Consider the following 20,240-nt stretch of genomic DNA (forward strand, 5'->3'; position numbering starts at 1 on the left):
TTATATATATATATATATATACACACACATTTATCTATATATATATGCATGTATACTATGTATGATGGTGTGATGTTTATGCAATGATCACTTTCATTTATATTTCTTTCTATACAACAGAGTAAAGAGTCATGTAATTTTTTTTTTAAGTGTTAAAGATATTAACAAAAGTTTGCACGGCTGTAACTTTCTGAATCAGCACAAAAACACTGTATCATCTTTAATAAAGTCCATACAAAATTGTCTGTGTTGATTTTTTTATTGATTAAGAACAATCATCAAAGCATAATTAGACTTACATTTTATATTATGTTATCATGCATAACAGAAAAAAAGTGTTCACAGTGAAGAACTGCAATTTGTACCAAAAGAGTATGAAAAGTCAGAGGAACACATTGCAGTGTTTCCCCTTGTTTACTATGCAAATGCACTTAAGTATTTTTTATTTAACTGGCTCTAGGGCAGAAACAATAACAGCCACCACACTAACAAAACTACTTAATGATAACATTTGACCTAAAATCCCCAAACAAGCAGTGCAATAATAATAACAATATCCTAATAATAATATCTGCCGATTTCACTGCCAGTGTAAATGTTATTATTCGTTGTTGTACATTAGTGAAAATAAATCTAATTAAAGGAAATCAAACAGCAAACTGTAACTTAGATAAAAGTTTTCCCATTCATTTCACAGTGAGATTGTTGACTGTAGGGAGTGCAACTGTGAAGGTCTCAGTTTAATAGCACAGTGACCGACAAAGCAAACAGACCCATCATCATCAGACTGCCTTGATATGGGATGTGGAGGGTGGGGGCGTGATCTAAGAGGGAGAGAGGGACAGAAATAATGACAAATGAAGAAAGAAAATCTCTTCTGAAGTGAGAAGAAAGTTATATTTAGTGAGACAATGAGATAATATAACATGAGATAGTGTATAGTATAGCACCTATTCTGATGGCGTTTCAACAGCATTCATGTGACTCCGGAGCCTTATTCGGCTTTTTATCATCTCTCCCATCGCTCCCTGTGGCTTTGACAAAAATTATATGGAAATGAAAGTTTGTTTTTTTTTGGATGTTTTCATTTAGAATTATTGTAGGCCTAGGTGATTCTTACATTCTCCATTTGTAAAAATGTCTAATGGAGAGACATTTGCAAACAACAACAAAAAAGTAATGCCTATTGAAAGGCAGAAGAAGCACACTGCATTTGTTGAAAAATATCCAGCTGGGGATGAGAAAAAGAGAGAGATTGTGGGAGTGCTGTGAAAAGCAGAGCAGAGCAAATGTACTTTCAAGTGGATCGAAGCCATTCATGAACGGTGAATACATTGAAGAATCACTCATTAAAATATCAGAGCATATTCTGACATGGGCTAGTTCAGAAAATTAAAGTTATGCTCCTCTTCATAAAGACAGGGCCATGGCAACAAACATCACCTGGCAACAAATCGACTGGTGATCAGTTCTGCTCCAGCATAGTCAGTTACCTGCAATCAGTCAAGGCATGTGAGCAGTATGCAGACAGTTCTTATGCGGATTGGCTGCAGGAAGAAACCATTGATTTTAAAATGCTGAAAGGCCAAACACGGGGAAAGGATATTTTCAAGGCTGTTGTGAACTGTTTAAAGCCAAACAAGTAAACAAGACCCCTGGAAGACTGTTATCCTTCCAGTAGAACGAATAGCTGTGGATGCGGGGAGGGGCACATAGAATATACTTATGTACAGGGCCCAGATTTTTGTGCAACGCCCCTGCCTGCTGCACAATAAAGTCCAGTGGCTTTCCAGTGAGGAGGTCCTGAAACGGTTTTGACAAGTCACCTGAACGCACTGAACAAAAGTCTCCAGGGAAATGGAAGAACGGCTCAGCAGATGCTGTAAGATTGTTTTAGTTCTTGAGTGCAAGTTGATAGTGTTAATAGCATTGTAGCCTACAGAGAGGCTCACTCTCTCACTTCCCCTCCCTGAGAGAGTATAAAGAAGGACACAATCACATCAATTATGATTGTTTACAGCTTGTGATCACTGGAATGAAAACTGCATTTAGGGAAAGAGAAAAAAAGCTACATTATGCTTCCCTGTCACACCCCTGGACATTGACCCATCCCGGTTGAACTTTGGCATTCGCAGGAGTAAGTCAACAAGACCTCGAAATTGAACTGGTCAACATAGCTGACAAAGACTTGTGAGTCTCCAAAAGCCGAGCTGATGATGTTGCGCCATCTGAAAGCCACCTCGCTCAAAACCACAAATGAAGCGATGTTAAAAACCTCCCAAAACCCAACAAACTTGTGTTTGAAACATGGAATTCTATTTCCGGCAATTATATGAACCTGAGCAGGTTTGTGCAAGCAGGTTTTCCCAAGTATGAACTACATAAAATCCAAATATCGCTCCCCTCACAGACAAGAGCTGCAGTCTTATGTGCAGCTCAAACTTACATCTCTGATATCGAGGAGATCTGTGGTGATGTCCAGAAACAGAAATCGCATTAAACAGGCAAGAACGCTATCCTTTGTTTTGCAACAAAGTATCTGTTTTACCAAGTTGTGATTTTGACAATGAATTCATTGACCGTGATATTGTTGTGTTTCATACTCAAGTCCAAGGGTTATTTGATGTATGTGGCTGAGAAAAAAAAAAAGGATGACCTGGCACTGAAACTGGCCTTTCTTTTATACTTTTACTATTTCTAAAAGCTAGGCCATATGTGGTATTAATTATCAAATTAGGCTATGTTTCATTTTATTAATTTGCACAAATAGAGTAGCTGTAAAGAGCCTGTGTAGCTCTTTAAAGCTACTCCATTTCAAAATAGGCCTTTACAATTGTTCAGTTTTGTGTTTTGTTGGTAATAGCATCCCCTAATAGAAATAACAAAACATGTGAACACTTTTCTTTATTGTAGTTCTATAATTTTATAAATTAAACAAAACATGGTATTATTGTACTGGTAATGCAAAGTTAAAGTACTAAATAATCATAAATATCCCACTGCAGAGTAACCACCTTGTGATAAAACATATTACTGAATGCTCATTTAGGCCTATTTATGTTATGGGGATAATTTAGACTTAATAGGCTGTGTTTATCATAAGGTTCAAATTTGTTTTGCGGCTCCGGACAGATTTTATTTTTTTATTTTTTTGAAAATAACAATAACAAAACATTTTGAAATTATCGCATCAAAACTTTGGATCATGTTTCATTTATACTTTGCTTGTGAACAACAATTAAAGAAGATTATTATGGACATACTGCAGTCACCACGTCAAAAATAAGGAGAGCAAAGGCACACTCACCAGTAACAGTAACGGCTTTAGTCTGGTACTTTGTGATGTTAGTCACAAGGTTGTTTGCCATACAGATGTAGTTCCCCTGATTCTTTTTTGCCACAGAGAAAGTGAAAACAGAGCCCGTCTTTAGAGGTTTTGATGACTGCTTGTTGAAGAACCAGGAGAGGACACAATCTGGCTGACAAGTAGCAGAGCAGTTCAGGGACACGGAGCTGCCAACCTCTGCTGAATTTGGACCGTAGATATTCACACTCAGAGGGCCATCTGCAATCACACAGAGACAGTTGATCAGATTTATGTAAAGTAAAATGATGACTATTGTGTTGCTTTGGCACAAAATGTCTATATTTGGTCTGAGCAGAATTTGGAGAGCTTTCCAAAACACATTCAGGCATTTCTAGTTAAACACAAACTGTTGTTACTGTTATAGTAAATATTACTTTTTGCCCATTTACTTTTTTCACATTTTGCTGAACTTCCAATCATTTAATCTAAGTAAAACTGTTTACATTTACTGCTTTTTTGTAAAAATTCACGTAGTCCTATGATCATCTTGTGTGAGTCATTATCACTGGTACAGGTAGGAGCAGATATTGAGGAGTTGAGGTAAGCGTATTATACCGGATCATACACCCAAATGATCCAAAATGTTAAATTATGTACTCGTTTTTTCCTTTAAGAAATTGTTTTAAGGGATTTAATACTACAGTCATCATGCATCATAAAACAAAAAGAAAAAACACTCCATTGTTTCCAAAAACACTCACAGTTCACCAGGAGAATGTATTGGGGGCTGTAATGTGAAAACCCCTGATTGACAGCGACACACTGATATATCCCGTCATTGTTCGTTGTCACTGGAGTGAAGCACAGCACATTGTTTTTAGCGTGGTAGGCTGTGGGGGTGTTCATGTTGAGGGGCATGTTGTTCTTCATCCAGTAGATCTTGTCATACGGCCCAGTAACTTGACATGTCAGAGTGAAGATATTAAAGTTTATTGGAACTGTGTTGTTTCTGATCACCACTGACTCTATAACCCCTGTGGACAAAAAACACAATAGAAATCAGTATTTGTTCACTTTACAGTCACATGACATGCACTGAAAACTTAAACCCAACATCAAGTTTTCTTACCAATGACTGTGAGCATCTTGGATGTTGTGCTGTTCTTTCCTGTCAAATAATTGTAGGCCATACAGGTGTATTCTCCACTCATATTGAACGACAAAGGGCCAGTTTTAAACAATGATGTATTGGCCACAATGGAGCCATTGAACCACCAGCTGAACTGACTGGGAGGTATTGACATGGCAGAACACTGGAAGATTGCAGAATTTCCTTTCTCCGCAAAAGCTGGCCCGTCAATGGTGGGTGTTCTTGGTCCAACTGCAACAGCAAAAGAGACGGTAGGCTCTCATGCTACAGTATTTATTTAAATGTGGGATGATGCACTACAGTGTATAAAATTGTCAGTTTAAAATAGTCACTTAGAGTGACATAAATCCTTTAAATGTTACTCACAATTGACACGGAGCTTGTATGGAGGGCTGGTCTTGTTGTCAAAAGCATTAATAGCCATACACTGGTAGTATCCAGTATCAGTGGTTTCTAGTGGGCTGAAGGTGACTGTTGCATTGGCCATGTTGATAGCAGTTCTGTTGTCTTCTTGCAGTGGCTCACCATTTTTCATCCAGTTAACATGCTCAGCGGGTCCAGTCACATTGCATTTCAGCATATAGAAATTACTTTCTATAGCATAATCCATTGATGCTTGTACTTGTACATCTATTATTGAATCTGAAAACAAAGTAGAAATCCATAACAGTTTTTTATTTCTCACATGATCCAGCTTTCCCATTTGCACATAAGTACATTTTTTTACAGAAAAAAAAATAGCCATCCAAGTCTCACCAACAACAGTAAGCATTCTGTGTGCGGTACTGTTTTTTCCAGTGATGTTGTTGTAGGCCATGCACGTGTATATTCCACATGTGGCTATGGTAAGAGGAGGTGTGACATACTGAGACGTATTCGCCACTAGAGAGCCGTTGAAGAGCCAACTGTAGAAGCTGAGAGGGTTTGATGGTGCGTAGCAGCTCAGTGTAACATTGTCTCCTGTCCTTGCCACATTTGGTCCTGTGATAGTTGGCATATCAGGTCCATCTAAACACATGGATATTAACTTAAATCACCTTCATTGAAAACATGTTCAAATGACTGTCAAGACATTTATTCAACACAGAACTGTGTACTAATGGAGAAGTCCACCTCCATATCGGTCTGTATTTTGTGATGAATCTACTAGATGTGGCCACATCTATTCTGTATGTGACCAGAACAGGGTTTTTTTAAAGTGTTTGAGGGTGCAAGTCTTCTTTGGTTTTGGTTGAAACCATTTTTCTTACAAATGCCTTTTGTTTAACAGTTGGAAAAAACCCTCAAAAGGGGATAGGGGTTTAGGGTAAACTGCATGCTGAGTACTTACAAACAACATCCAGTTTGAAGATTTCACTGGTTGATTTGCTGAATGTGTTGGAAGCTTCACACTGATAGCTCCCATTGTCAGAGTGCAAGATAGGATCAAAGGTGAGGGTGGCGTTGTCTATTGAGAAGTTTCTTGTGTTGTCAGGATACAGTGGGGATAAATTATGCATCCAGATAACTGAATGGACGTGTCCAGCTGAGTCACAGGTTAGGGTGAAGGTGTGGTTCAGGACTGGATGAGCTCTGACCATTTTTATTGACACTGTGGTCACTGGAGCTGTAGAAAGACCGAGAATAAAAGCAGGGCGGAAATTACAGTAAGCAGAGCAAGTCTATAATATATATGATACATTGTGATGTCTAGCTTTGTGAAAAGACAGTTTTGACATTTTGGGAAATATTACCTTCTTTAGATGAGAAAATTTATATCAGAGTTGTAACATGGCATAAAGACAGCTAGCCTTGCTTTTTCCAAGTGTTATAAAATTTGCCTACTACCTCTAAGGCAGGGCTTGAAGTGGGCCAGTACTCACCGGTACGCAGTACAGGCACTTCTACATTTTACCCTTGGGCATACCTAGACATTTTCTTGTGTACCGGCACTTCTCACAAGGTGCCGGTCCTCTTTTCGGCCCTCGCCATGTCAGGTACTCTGGGCACTATGTGACGCTCACCTGTTCCCGTTCTCGCCTGCTTGCTAATCTCTGTCGGCAGAGACAGAGCAGGTAAAGGATCAAGTGCCTTTCATATTGTGCATAAAGTTGATTGTCAGTGCCACTTGACCGGCACATATTATTTTCCACTTCAATCACTGTTCTAAGGCACCCAGACTCTTTATATATCATTTGTTTAATCCATACAAAAACCAAAGTGTAAATATGAGAAGTTGCGTTTTAGAGGTGCTGGTAGGTGAATTTTGTTGCCATGCTATGTGTTCACCCCGCTTCCATCCTAAACTAAGCTACCTCCCAGCAAGCGAGCATTTCTCCCAAAATGTCAAACCACTTCTATACAGTAAGTTACCCAAAACAGTGAGCATCGTGTAGGCAGAGCTGCTTATTTTGGTGATGTTGTTGAAGGCTATGCAGATGTACTTCCCGCTCATGTCTAAGGTCAAAGGTCCAATCGCTAACTCTGAGGTGGTAGCCAGCAGGGAATCGTTGAAATACCAGCTGATGAGGCTGGTAGGATAAGACGCGCTTGAGCAGTTGAGGATCTCCTTTGTTCCTGCCAGAGCCACAGACACCCCCGTGATCACTGGTTTCATTGGGCCATCTTTTAATGCCAGACAAAAGGAGAAGGTTAAGTTTTTCAATATTTCTGCTCTTTGTGTATCTACAGTACTTGAGGTGTCCAAAATATCATTATGCAGAGAAAGAGAGAGAGATTAAAATACTTACAGTTTACTTTAACTGTATAGCGGCTGCTGATCATGTTGCTCACATAATTAAAAGCCTCACACTGATAATCTCCATCATCTGATTGTTGGACTGGGTTGAGAATCATTGTCTTGTTGCTTATGTCAAAGACTGTTGTATTGTCAGCAGATATAAGTTGACCATTCTTCCACCACTGAATCATGTCAACAGAACCAGTCACTTCGCAATGCAGAATGAACAGCTCATTTAGTATTGCTGGTCCACCTGCATTATTCACCACAACTGCTGCTATTGGGTCTATGGGAGGAGAAAGAAACTGAGTAATTTAAATTCACAAATGAATGTGGGTTGAGTGAATATGGTATATGTCAAAACCACAAATGGAGCAATGGTTTGTCATTTTGGGAAATACATTATTCATTTAGATGAATAAATACATTTAAAAATTTGTGAAATACATACATAAATTTGTTATCTTGAGAGCTGAGATAAGAAGATTGATGCCACTCTCTTTCTCTGTCCATTAAATACAGTAGGCTTTATGAAGCTACAGTCAGCAGATCATTAGCTCATCTTAACATAATTATTGGAAACACAGATAGCCAAGGGCAACTGGACTTTGCCCTTGACCTCAACCTTTATTAAAATAATGGCTTTGCTAAGAGAAACAGAATAAAAGAAGAGATAATGCATTACCTTTAAAATACTACAAATCCAACCTTACCCAAAATCCTGATCATTGCGCTTGCGTTGGTGAACGTGGATTTGACTGTGTTGTGAATTAAGCATTGGTAATTTCCGGAGTTGCTCTGTGTAACACTCTGTAGTTGAAGCTGTGTGCCAGACTGATTTAGATACGTTCCATCAACCCTCCACTGGATCACTGCTGGAGGGTTGGACTCCGCTGAACATGAGAGTGTGATGTTAGATCCTCTTCTGTAGATGTACTGCATGGGCGTGATTGTGATTTTTGCGTTACTTGGACCATCTGATGAAACAACAAAAGGGAAGTTGTTTTATTGGCTGATGTTGAGACATTGGATATTTTTTAAATACATAGTCATATATATATATATATATACACACACACACACATATATATATAGATATATATCGATTTAGATATATATCTACATCTATATATATCTCTATATATGTGTGTGTATATATATATATATATATATCTAGAGAGAGAGAGAGAGAGAGAGATAAAGCTTTCTTTAGTTAAATCTTACAGCTGATGTTCAGAAGTACAGGGATACTGATTGCATGGCTGATGCCATTGGTCACATTGCACATGAATGGCCCCTGGTCATAGCGGGTCACCCCGACCATGGTGAGAGTGGTGCCTCCATTGCTGAGCTGTACTCTCCCACCGGCAGTAATCACAGAACTGCCATTCAGCCAAGCATAAGACGGGGACGAGCCGTTGGACACAGAGCACATGAGAACTGCTGTGTCAGTTAACTCCATCAGGTTGGTTGTGTTTGCCCTCACTGTCACATATGAAATAGGCACTGCAAAGAAGGCAATAACAAGCCGTTTGTCACATTTTGTGGAAATTTGGGATTGCAGTGGACAGGCAATGTTGTGTAAACTCTCTCAACAGTAGGCAGAGGTGGAAATGCAATTCATCTCACTTCAACTGAAACCTAATTGACACTCAAATTGGCCTTGTGTTGTGACTGTATGGATTGTTAGTCCACCACTTTGGTCCAGACTGAAATACTTGACCTGATAGTATTTTTTTAGTACTAAATAGAAACAGTAGTATGGTAACACACTAGACTAAGATGGCGAACACTGACATTAGAGTTCAGTTCAAAGCACCACAAAACCTAAGCCTCAGAGACAGAAAAAAACCCCTTGTTTTAGATTGTACTTGACTTGTGTTTGGGTGACTAAGAGTCTATATTTGAACTGATAACTCTGTGTGACAGTAGTGGAAATTATTGTATATGTGTCCATGCATGTTTGGTGATGTAAATTTGTACCAGTAAAAAGGTTTTATCATATTGAAAAAACATTTTCAGTCAAAATGTCCTATTTGTTTAATTTGAAGATTGAAACTAAAGACCTGAGACCAATCTAGGACTCAATCTTCTATCTGTTGTTACATGCGTGTGCATGTGTGTGTGCATAGATTGAGCTTTGTTAATATGCGTGTGTAGAATTAGAAAAAGTATATGAGTAAACGTAAAAAAGAGATAAATTGATCTTTACCTCGGACTGACAGTGTTAACTCAGTATGAAAAGAATTTATGGCTTCTAATGTGTACAATCCGGAGTCTTCGACCCGTAGTGACATTATAGTCAATGATAAATTGGTTGGATTGTACGTGACCCTGTCTTTCCAATCGTTAGACATGATGAAAGCTCCTGGGAATACCATCACAATGATAGCACTGTTGAACATCCATGCGCCGATAGTGACATTGGTGTCACTGCGAATTGTGACTGTGCTGCCCACTTGTAATGGATTGGTGGAGGCATATATACTCTGGCTATGTGCAGGAGCTAGAAACAGAAAACAAGGAACAGACAATATTCAGTCACCCTTAAATGTAGTTATCATGTGCACACGAAATATTGGTCAATGTACTTATAAAAACACAAATTGTTTTTAAGTAACACATTTAAAATTGGTTAAAATGTTGTTGTTTTTTTACCATTAAGATCTATAGACTGTGATTGTCATTGTCTGGGTTGAGAGTGTCAATTTAATTTAAAAAAATAAAGATTAATTCAAGTTAAGAAATAACTCAGTCTTACCTGCTGCAAAAGTAATGGTGACCAGGATTAGAACAAACACAACTGGAGACTCCATTTTAATCTTCAGTTTCTTTTTGGTTGGAAAATTCCTTGTCGATTAAATGGACATGACTCTGGCTGTGTTAAATTAAAATCTGGCAATCTTGTAAGCCACCTTCTAACAAGCAAATGGTTGCTTCACTTCACTACAGCTTAATCTTCTCATGAGATAAATGTGCATCCCTAGTCTACCATCATCATGCCACCTCACAGTCCAGGCCACACCTTGTTTTGCCCTGGTCCATCAGACCTTTTACTGGTACACACCAAGGAGTGTCAATATTTACTATAAACCCCCGTACTTTTAACCAACCAAAGCAGCAAAGGGGGATTTTTTGTTAGTGCACCATATGACCACAAAGTGTTCCAGCAGCGAAGATCCATTCAATGTCGTCGCATTCTCTCAACAAATGTTGCTGAGCAGTGTTCTACATAACATTTCTTCCCACAATGCAGGCCTATTTAACACTGCAAAATTTGGAAATGACTAATGCTAACAAAAAGGAAAGCTCACTAAATATTTAACTTGAAGTCTTGAAGTCAATATATAGCACATCTATACCAACAAGTCTTGTCATCGGACAGGTTTGCTGTTAGAGCCGCATCCATAGCAACAATACTGATTTAATAGAGTATAGCAGACAGTCTGTCCCTTTGCTGGATGTCTCTCTTTCTCTCTCTCTTACTTCAACCAAAGAACAGCAATATGAATATCCTATTTGTTCATGAACAAAGGAGATAAGAATGTTTGTTTTTTTTAGGATTAAAATTTAAATACACCAAAAAAAAACTCTAAAGAATAAAGTAAAGGTGTCTTTTTAATAGCATATTCCCATTGACACAGTCTTTCCCATTAATCAGTGCTAATTAATAATGTTCTTGATATTTTTCTTTTGAATTCAGCCACAAAAAATGGCATTATCTCATTGTTTAAGACTACATATATATCAGCCATTGCAACATGAAAGGAATTTTTTAGCAGTTTTGAATCAAACATGTTATCTTACTTAACAGCATCAAGAGATATAATAAGCATAGAGTATATTAATGGCCAAAAAATGAATTGTATTTTTGTGATGGCGCATAGATAAGATGCTTGCCTTTGGTGGGGGAGACCCAGGTTCGATTCCCACTGTGAGACATCCACCATTGTGTCCCTGAGCAAGAGACTTAACCCCTGGTTGCTCCAGAGGCGTGCAACCTCTGACGTACATAGCAATTGTAAGTTGCTTTGGATAAAAGTATCAGCTAAATGTAATAATTTTTTATAATGTAATTGCTCAATTGAAAAACAAACAAACATTTCAAGACACATAGAAGTGATTTTGAATGATGTACTGGACACTGCTTAAAGTTTCACTGTATCCAATTTATTTCATTGCATCAGAGTCATCTATGAAGTGAATGAGCCCCCGGCATCTGTGAAAGAGAAGCAGTTATTCAAGTTATCAGTCATATTAGTTATATTACTTTATGCATGTCTTTACAATGTATAGTATTTTCCATTCAAAACCATTGTGGCCAAAATATTTCTCCATTTTATACTCACTCCTAAAGGTGAATTCTGAGTATGGCTGAATGTCAGTGTAATTATTCCTCAAAATGTATTTGGCAAAACAAATGAGATGCGTTTAAATGTAATCTGGAGTCACTGTCAGGGTTGACTGTGTTGGAATTAGTTAATCAATTGAAATTACTTTTGATTAAAAATGCCCAAACATTTCCCTGGTTCTAGTTTTTTTGGAGTTTTTTTTAGACTGGGTTTCGGACAGGTTCAGACTAAATGAGCTCTTCGATTCTTTCAGTTTGTTCTTTTGAAGATAACGATGAAAATGTGCCTTTAGCCCGTTAGATCATTTATTTCAGGTTTGTCTCAACACATAGTTATTCTACAACTTGCCTGGCAATGAGAAGAGAAATCCAAACAATAATAGCAGACGAAGGAGCCACATGCTGACCGCCTGTTGTTCAGATCCTGACAACGAACCAAACAAAAGTTAGGATGAAGTTGATAACAGCTGGAGAAATACGGAATTTGACATCACCATACAAACAAACTCACCTGCTATCACGATGTGTATGGTGATATTGCCGTTGGTGTTGGTGAGATTGTTAAAGGCCAGACAAGAATATGGACCACTTTGATCTTCGTTGACGCTGAACAGCTTCAACAATAGACCTGTAGTGTTCACAAGCCCTCCTCTGAAGGCCCACTGAAGCTGAGCTGGAGGATTGGACTGCACTGAACAGAGCATGGCCAGATTGGATCCAATAGAGAAGGAAGTCTTGTTCTGTCCATTCACTGTTATGGCCATGTTATCAGGACCATCTGAGAAACAGACAAAAGAGGAGAGGCATACTGCTTGTTAGAGCTCTGTTAATGGAATTTGATGATTAGACATGGGGCAATTATAGCAAATTATGATGAAAATTACACTGTTCTACTCACAATTGATAGTAAAGTTTACTGGATCACTGGTGCCATTACTGACAGGATTGAACACACGACACCTGAATGGTCCCTGGTCATAGCGGGTTGCACTGAGTATAGTGAGAGTGGAGTTTCCATCAGTGAGCTGAACTCTGTTGCTGGCTGTAACCTCAGAGCTGCCGTTCAGCCAGAGGAAAGAGAGGGAGGATCCAGAGGAAACAGAGCACGTAATGACTGCTGAACTGTTGAACTCCATCCGGTTGGTTTGATTCACCCTTAGTGTCACATTTGAAATGGGCTCTGTGGAAGACGTTGATGAGACAAGGATCATGATCAAGTATAGGCTTTGTAAGCAGTGGAGGAACAGTATCCTGTGTTAATGTTGATCTTCCACATGCCTCAACCCATAGTAACATAATGAAGCTGGCCAGTTTTTGTTGACATTGTAGGAATTGTGTGTAAATTTAAACAACTAGCTAAAAGTGACTTATTATGCTAAAGTGACTTATTATGCTAAAGGATAAACACCAGCCAAATGGATTGTGCTTAAATGATGATGTTATTAAGGATGGTTACTTATTAAGGATAATTACTGATCTAAAAAGAATTACAATGATTTATTAGCCATTAATAAAGGTAAAGTGTTACAGCTTATAGACCCTTTAAAAAGAATAGTTTTTTAGAACGTGGTATGATAGCTTTGTATTCCATCTAATGTAATATTGTTTAAGCCAAAATGCAAAACATGATATGTTCATATTAAGTCATATACATATTATAACTGTTATGTCCCAGAGATGTACGGGAGGTAACAGTAACTAGGATTTCATTGTGTATGGGGGCAGAGATGTGTCAGGAGCTACTGACACAGCAGAAAAAGGCTCTGAGGACAAGATAAAGGTGAGAATATGAGCAAAGCTAAATGCATGCAGGCTGTAAACAGCAAGCTACAGTATATAAATTTGCTGATTGTAAGTCCAAACATCACGAGGCAGAAACATGAATTCTTTTAAGTTCTTTCTGAATATTGTTATGGAATCATTGTTTTCTGCAATAACAACAGGAACCTGTTCCAATAAAACGTATGAACAATTCATCAGCACATTTGTCTCTGCCTCTCCCTGTCTGTGTATAGTCGTACTTATTCATTGCAATGAGTTGAAAAAGACTGTACTGACAATGTTCACTGTTTCTTATATGCTTCTATATGTTTGTTTGTGTGATGTTATTACTTCTAATATGATTGTTGTCTTCGACGATCTCACTAGTTTGGCTGTTGTCTGTCCACATTTCCTTATGTTGCTCATTTGTGGTTGTCCGGTTAACACCGATTATTTTATTGCATTGTGTGCCTTTAAAACTGATTGTTGTTGACTGTACATAATTATACATATCCTTAATAAACCGATATAGTAATAATGTCACCACATAGGCAATTCTAGCAGCAGCCTATACACATTCATGTTGTATTTTTTTTATTAGCAGTATTATTTGGTGCAGATTGAATATCTTGTTTACGGATATGTCAATCAGTGATACTTGAGCTCTTATTCATTTGATATTTTCTATTCAGGTCAATAAGGCAGATAGTACGCTGTTGGAAATACTTCATACTTCAAGTAAATCCACATTTATGCTGCTACTAAGCAAAATTCTCACCTTAAAATTACATTTTAATAGTTTACTATGGGCTGGGCCTGAGAAGCGTTGAAACCTTGACAAAAAGCCATTTGTTTAGCCTTACCCAGAACAGTGATGGAAGTATTGGCATTAAATGGGGGGTCACTGCTTTGCACTGCGTAGACTCCTGAGTCGGCCACCTTGACGGAGCTCAGAGTAAGAGCTCCAGTGAGGACGTTGGCTGTCGCCCTGCCGCTGTGACTAGGGAAGACTGCCAGCTGGTTACCCACCCAGGTGAGTATGAGGGACTCTCCCACTGCCCAGCTTCCACTTTTTAGAGTTATAGAGGGAGACAGAGACAGTGTCACTGTGTCCCCGACTGCAGCAGGGTTGATGGAGGGCTGCACCTCCACAGCACTAGAGGCCAGAAAACCTAAGGTAGACAACGACTTAAATGATAAAAAAGACTCTTCATCATACTCTTCCATTTTTACTAGTATATAATGAAGTTATTATACCGGTATTCACAAATTCATCAACCATAACAGAGCCTACCTTGTATTAAAGCCAGCAACACAATAGCCAAGGTTCCTTCACTTTTCTTCTCCATTTTGTATCTAAGGTCTGAGGATGTCCTCACTATTCCTGCTCCATTATACTTGTTCATATGTCCAGCCCCCAACCCATAAATACCTACAGCAGCAACCCCAGTTCTTATCTGCAGGTGTCTCTGGATATTTGGTGTCAAACTTACAAAAGGTGTATTACATTTTTTTGTTTGCCATCTTGGGTGAAGTTCTGCTAATGGCCAATGAGCAAAATGATAAATTATGACAGAAGGTATGTGAGGCAGAATTGGGGAGTAGGGGTGTGGGTTGGGAGTCTCGGCTGTGGGTTTTTGTGTGTGTGTGTGTGTGTGTGCGTGTGTGTGTGTGTGTCTGTGTGTGTGCGTGTGTGTGTGTGTCAAAGGCAAAGATTACATCTCAATTCCACCCCACTTGTTTTCAGCAGCTTTAAGCTCAAAATGAATACACCTGCAGCGGCTTTGTGTAGAGCATATTTACTGAGAATGGCTATCTGTTCTGTTCTGTGTACTAAGTGTATTAAATCTTAGCAACACAGCGATATGAGACAAACATAACAAGATAAGCTGTATTATATGATAGAGCAGCATAATTATTAGTGTTTTGACAATTCAATCAGTGCACCTCTCATTTGTTTCAGACATGAATAAATGTCTTTTCTAGCGTAACATTTTAAGTGGGCAAATCCTTTCACAATACCACTCAGTAAACACCTGTGGCATAATTTTAGCTGTGGTGGTGCAAAGTTCAGTATCTGAGCACACCTGTGTTACACCTGACACACAGGAGGTGAGACTGATGACTGTTTTTTGTAGACAGATACGCTAGATTTAAAATTCCACTTCAAATGATTGAATTGAATGGTTTGTCATCATTTTACACATACTACATACTAGTATTTATTCTGCAAGCCTTTTTATACATGTCTGCTTGGCAGTCTTTTAACAGTGGTGAGAAGTACTCACATCTTTAGCTTAAAGGGGAGCTGTGGAGTTCTCAACAAACACAAATTTACATTACATTCAGTGTTTCTCACCAAAACTCATTGTGTGTATCCCTGTGATCTAACATGTCTAGTGCATTCCCTTACTGAAAAAGCTTTTGCAAATCCAGCATTGTTTACGTTTACTAACTTGCTGTCTGTTAAGTAACTTAGTTGACTTAAGTATCAGTACATAAGTATTTTTCATCAAAATATTCGTAAGGCACCAAAGTATGATTAAAATATGGTCTGTCTTGTTTGACTTGTCAGTCATCTGTGAAGCACTTTGAACTGCATTAACCTTAATGAAAGTTGCCATATACAAATCAAGTTTAATTGAATGATATTTCAGAATAGTAAATATTATATTACTGGATTATAATTAGTGATGCATTTGCCTATCTATGAACAAAACTTTAGTGTTGGAGGTGGGGCTAATTTCAACTGCTTTATATACTGTTGGGTTGCTTAATCTATATTATTCTTTATAATTAGTTTGTATTAATAATCTGAATCTGAAAACAAGTAGCTATGGCTGCAAATGTAGTGGAGAAAAAAAAGATTCCCTCTGAAATGGAGTGAGAGCAGGCCTATAAAGTAGCATAAAATGAAAATAGAGTACAGGTATCTCAAAACAGTAGCCTACATTTACTCAAGAACTGTATTTATATAGGCCTATACTGTTTTCATGACATTCAAAAAGTGTCATTAAAAGCCTAACATTCCTGTGTGAAGTAGCCTACTTTTTCTGACCAAGAGTCTGTACAGAAAAACAAATCCAAGGTAGTCCCAAGCTGTTAATTTTTATTAGCAAATAGCAGCTGCTATGTCAGTTCAGATGTCTGGTGTGTACATCATGATGTAGAAATTCTTGTCATCATCCCAGCAGGCCTATGTGGTCTAACAAACACCTGTCAACTCTCATGTGGCCTATAGTGTGTTTTGAATATGTCTGTAAAATGCTGTTGCAAATTTGTATGTAAATATAAAAGGCTTCATGAAAATAAACAAGAAGATCTGATGCCTGTATGGAGCAGGATTTGAGGTTAGGGAGGTAACTTCAGGGTTAGCTCTGAGTTTTCAGTCCTAAAACGGTGGTTCACTTCTCACTTCTTATAGCTCCAGAGCAGGTTATGTTTGAGATATTGACATCAGAGTTATGATCAGTTTTCTTGGAAAATGGCGTCACCATTTGTAGAAGATCCTGCAGACAGTTTTATACCTACCTTTATGTAGCTGTGGGTGAAAGCAAGATGCCTTTGTATCATCCTACAACAGAGACTGATTAAAGCATTAAAGCCTTGTAGCCTACTTAAGTTTTGCATTAGCCTACGTTTTTATATTTTCTTTGCTCCCAAGTCCGTTTCACACAGCCTGCCTTATAGCCCTTAAATTAAATGGTTCTTTTTTGCTTTTATGTGAGGCAACATATTATGTGCATAGGCCTATATTTTGGTATTCAAGTTAACTCTAATATTACTTGCATTTGGTTGCATTTCTTTCTTATGGAATGAATTTTGTGTTTCCCTTTCTAGAGATATTTCCACCATAATTTGATGCAGACAGCTTCTCTAGAATGCAGGAAATTATGTGTTTAATGTTAAACAAAAAAATCCACCAACATTAAATAGTTCTTCAGAATATTGTTAAAATATCTTCTCGTCTTGTTCTCATGAACCCAATATTGTGCATCGATCCTAACGTGAGCCTTTACGTTCCCGCCCCCTTTCGACACAAAGTGAACACTATTGTAGAGACTGGTCATGTAGCGTCCCACCTTTTGCTATTTCAGCGAAGATAACGTGGCTGAGTTTTTAGTAAATGGTGGGAACTGATGCCATGTTTGAGATAAAGACTTTGATTTTTGGTTTCATTGCTTTATGAAGTTAATTTAGAACAATGTTTTGAACCTTTTTAAGTGCCCGGGTTAAATGAATGAATCTGATTTTTGAAGTGAGGAGGACTTCTAAAAAGTGAGTTGAATGACCACTTATTCAGTGCCCGCGGTATTTAATGTCGAAAAGCCGACACACAGTCGCTGCAGCTGAAGGAATAAAACTAAAATTGTTATACACGCCATAATAATAATACATCTATGCAACACATTCATTTAATGGAACACACACGTAGTCAGATTTCCTGCATTTGGCAGCTGCAATTGTTGCTTTTAGCCTGGGTTACGTGTTTAACTTCTTCGTATTTGCCTAATATTATAAATTGCCCTTCGCTCTGCTAGCGGTAGACTTGTCCATGTTTGCAAATTGTCATGAACTGCAAACCCTTTTATCTGAACGCTAAGATTGGAAATGGGTATGTTGAACTTGCTTCGTAGTAAATATGAGAACAATAAAATAATAATAACCTAAGAAGAAGAAAAGGAGGGGAAGAAGTAGAAGAATATTAGGCTATAGATACTTTAAATAAATCAATAGACTATTTCTAGAGGCGTCCTGATAAAATGTCCACTGAATTCAGTTCCAGGGAACATGTTTTTCCCAAGAAAGGCATTTAATTTGCAGCTCATCCAGTCCAACATCTGACTCATTTCTGTGCTCTGTCAAGGGCATGAAGCGCTTGATGCCTTGATCAACACCCTGACCAGAGGAACCACCATGACCAGACCACATTAAATAAGAGAGCAGAATCATCCTGTTATGCTTGACAGCAAGTCTGCCAAACCCATGCAGGAGTTTTAATCTGCTTTTTGTGAAAAAGGATTAATCTACTGATTATTTTCTTGATTAATCAATCATTTAATTTGAAAATATAGAGAAATGTTGTCACAGTACCCCAGAACTCAAAGTGACACTTTACAATGCACAATGCAAGTATTAAAAATACATTAATTAAAAGGAAAAACAGCAAATCTTCACATTTGTGAAGCTGGAAGCATGAAATTTTTTTACTTGAAAAATGACTTCAACATAGTTGCCAATTAAATTTCTGTCCGTGAACTATATATACTAGCTATAGTGTACTTGTATAAACTGTTGGGTAGTTAAGTTAATAATAAAACATCATATTTTTTAATTCTTCATATTTATTTTGTGAAAAATCGTAATTTGTAAAGTAACTAGTTGGCTAACTGAAGTTATTAGATAAATGTAGTGAAGTAAAAATTACAATATCACCCTCTTAGATGTAGCAGAGTAGAAGTAGAAAGTGGCATGGAAAGAAGATACTCAAGTAAAGTACAAATACCTCTCATTTGTACTTAAGTACAGAACTTGGCTAAATGTACTTTGTCCACCACTAGTGTAACCGAGAATCTAATTAAACTCTTTTATATAACAATATGGAGCAGGACTCTGCTATCTGGTCTACCAAAAAAGTTATAAATCACCTACAGCTGATTCAGAACTCTGCGGCCCAAGTGCAAGAAGAGAACACATTATACCTATTTTGAAGTCTTTACATTGGTGATCAGTTATTGGGTTGATTTTAAATTGTTACTTGTTTTTAAAGTAGGGCCTATGTGTCTCACCTGCTCATAGTGTATGAACTAGCACGGCTTCTCAGATCCTCTGGCCCGAGTCTGGTAGTTGTTCCAAAGTGCAGGACTAAAACCTTTAGTGAGGCAACTTTTAGAGTTTATGCCAAGCTGGAGGCCTGTGAATCTATGAGCAAAGTGTTGAAATCTTTAAACATAAACTGAAAACCTGACTCGTCAGCCCGGCTTTTGATTAAGAATAAACATTTACTTTGTTTGATTCAATTGTTTCATTTTCATACTGTGGTTTGTATCCCTCTTATCAATTTTTTCAAAATTGTTTTTTCTTTTTAAATCTATTTTATCTTATTTGTAGTCTACCTTTAAACTAGCTCCATTTTATCATTATTACAGCTTTTAATAATGTGTTTTTATTATATTTTATTTTGATCATTTGTATCTTTGTTTTGTGTTTTAATCTATTTAATCTGGTTTTTAGTCTACCTTTTATCTAAATAATTTTTTATTATAGCTTTTAAATACATTTTTTATTGTGTTTCATTGTACCTTTATTTTGTGTTTATTTAAACCTGTATGAAAATAAATTTGATGATACGCACCTGTTTAATAGGGGCCTGTGTTTCTCCTGACAACGCCTTGTTATTGTTATGGTTAACATGCATAACTACTTTGATAGAAACGGGTACATGGAGGCTTAGGTGGCATGACTGATCAGAACCGACATTTGTTTGTTAATGCCATAATAGTTTCAGGTCTAATTAGGGCTCATGCTTAATCCCCCTAGTTACAGTCATTTTGTGCAATTTCTTCTTCTTCTTCTTCTTCTTCTTCTTATTATTTTATTTTTATTTTTTATTATATAATTTATCTGATTGACACCACACAGTGATTTTGATAATTGTGATAAAAGTATTTATTGTATTGGTTTTCTGGTGGTTTGATGTTGCCTAATCACGTTGAGTCCCGTATCTTTGCTATTGCTATTTACATGAATGAACGAAATAGAAATAAGTCTTTGGACTCTTTTGTATTATTGTATCATTGTACGGTCGTATTGTGTAAACTAAACTAAACTAGACTAAACTACAGAAAAGATTCTTCTGAGGGAGACACGCTTAAACATATGCAGTGGAATAAAAGTACTAAATTACTGTTTGCACAGTGCCACCCTTTGGAATGAAAACAGCACTCCATAA

The 20,240-nt window shown here is 37.6% G+C and overlaps 1 protein-coding gene across 1 annotated transcript; it reads right to left on the reverse strand.

Annotated features, from left to right (window-relative positions):
- Window positions 1–240: 240 nt before the first annotated feature.
- Window positions 241–14,637, reverse strand: LOC119898264 (hemicentin-1-like). The gene is made up of 17 exons (XM_038712453.1): window positions 14,583–14,637; window positions 14,152–14,460; window positions 12,426–12,707; window positions 12,039–12,305; window positions 11,877–11,951; window positions 9,389–9,682; window positions 8,401–8,682; window positions 7,890–8,153; window positions 7,187–7,462; window positions 6,810–7,061; window positions 5,788–6,063; window positions 5,214–5,465; window positions 4,824–5,099; window positions 4,437–4,688; window positions 4,069–4,341; window positions 3,308–3,565; window positions 241–824 (listed from the first exon to the last, which is right to left on the reverse strand). The coding sequence occupies exons 1-17, from the start codon at window positions 14,635–14,637 to the stop codon at window positions 736–738; spliced, it is 4,032 nt and encodes a 1,343-aa protein (XP_038568381.1). The 3' UTR covers window positions 241–735.
- Window positions 14,638–20,240: the final 5,603 nt, after the last annotated feature.

This window comes from Micropterus salmoides, unplaced genomic scaffold (genome assembly GCF_014851395.1).
Source record: "Micropterus salmoides isolate LMB-PRFRI ecotype aquatic unplaced genomic scaffold, ASM1485139v1 Ms_hic_scaffold_11, whole genome shotgun sequence".
Classification (NCBI taxonomy): domain Eukaryota; kingdom Metazoa; phylum Chordata; class Actinopteri; order Centrarchiformes; family Centrarchidae; genus Micropterus; species Micropterus salmoides.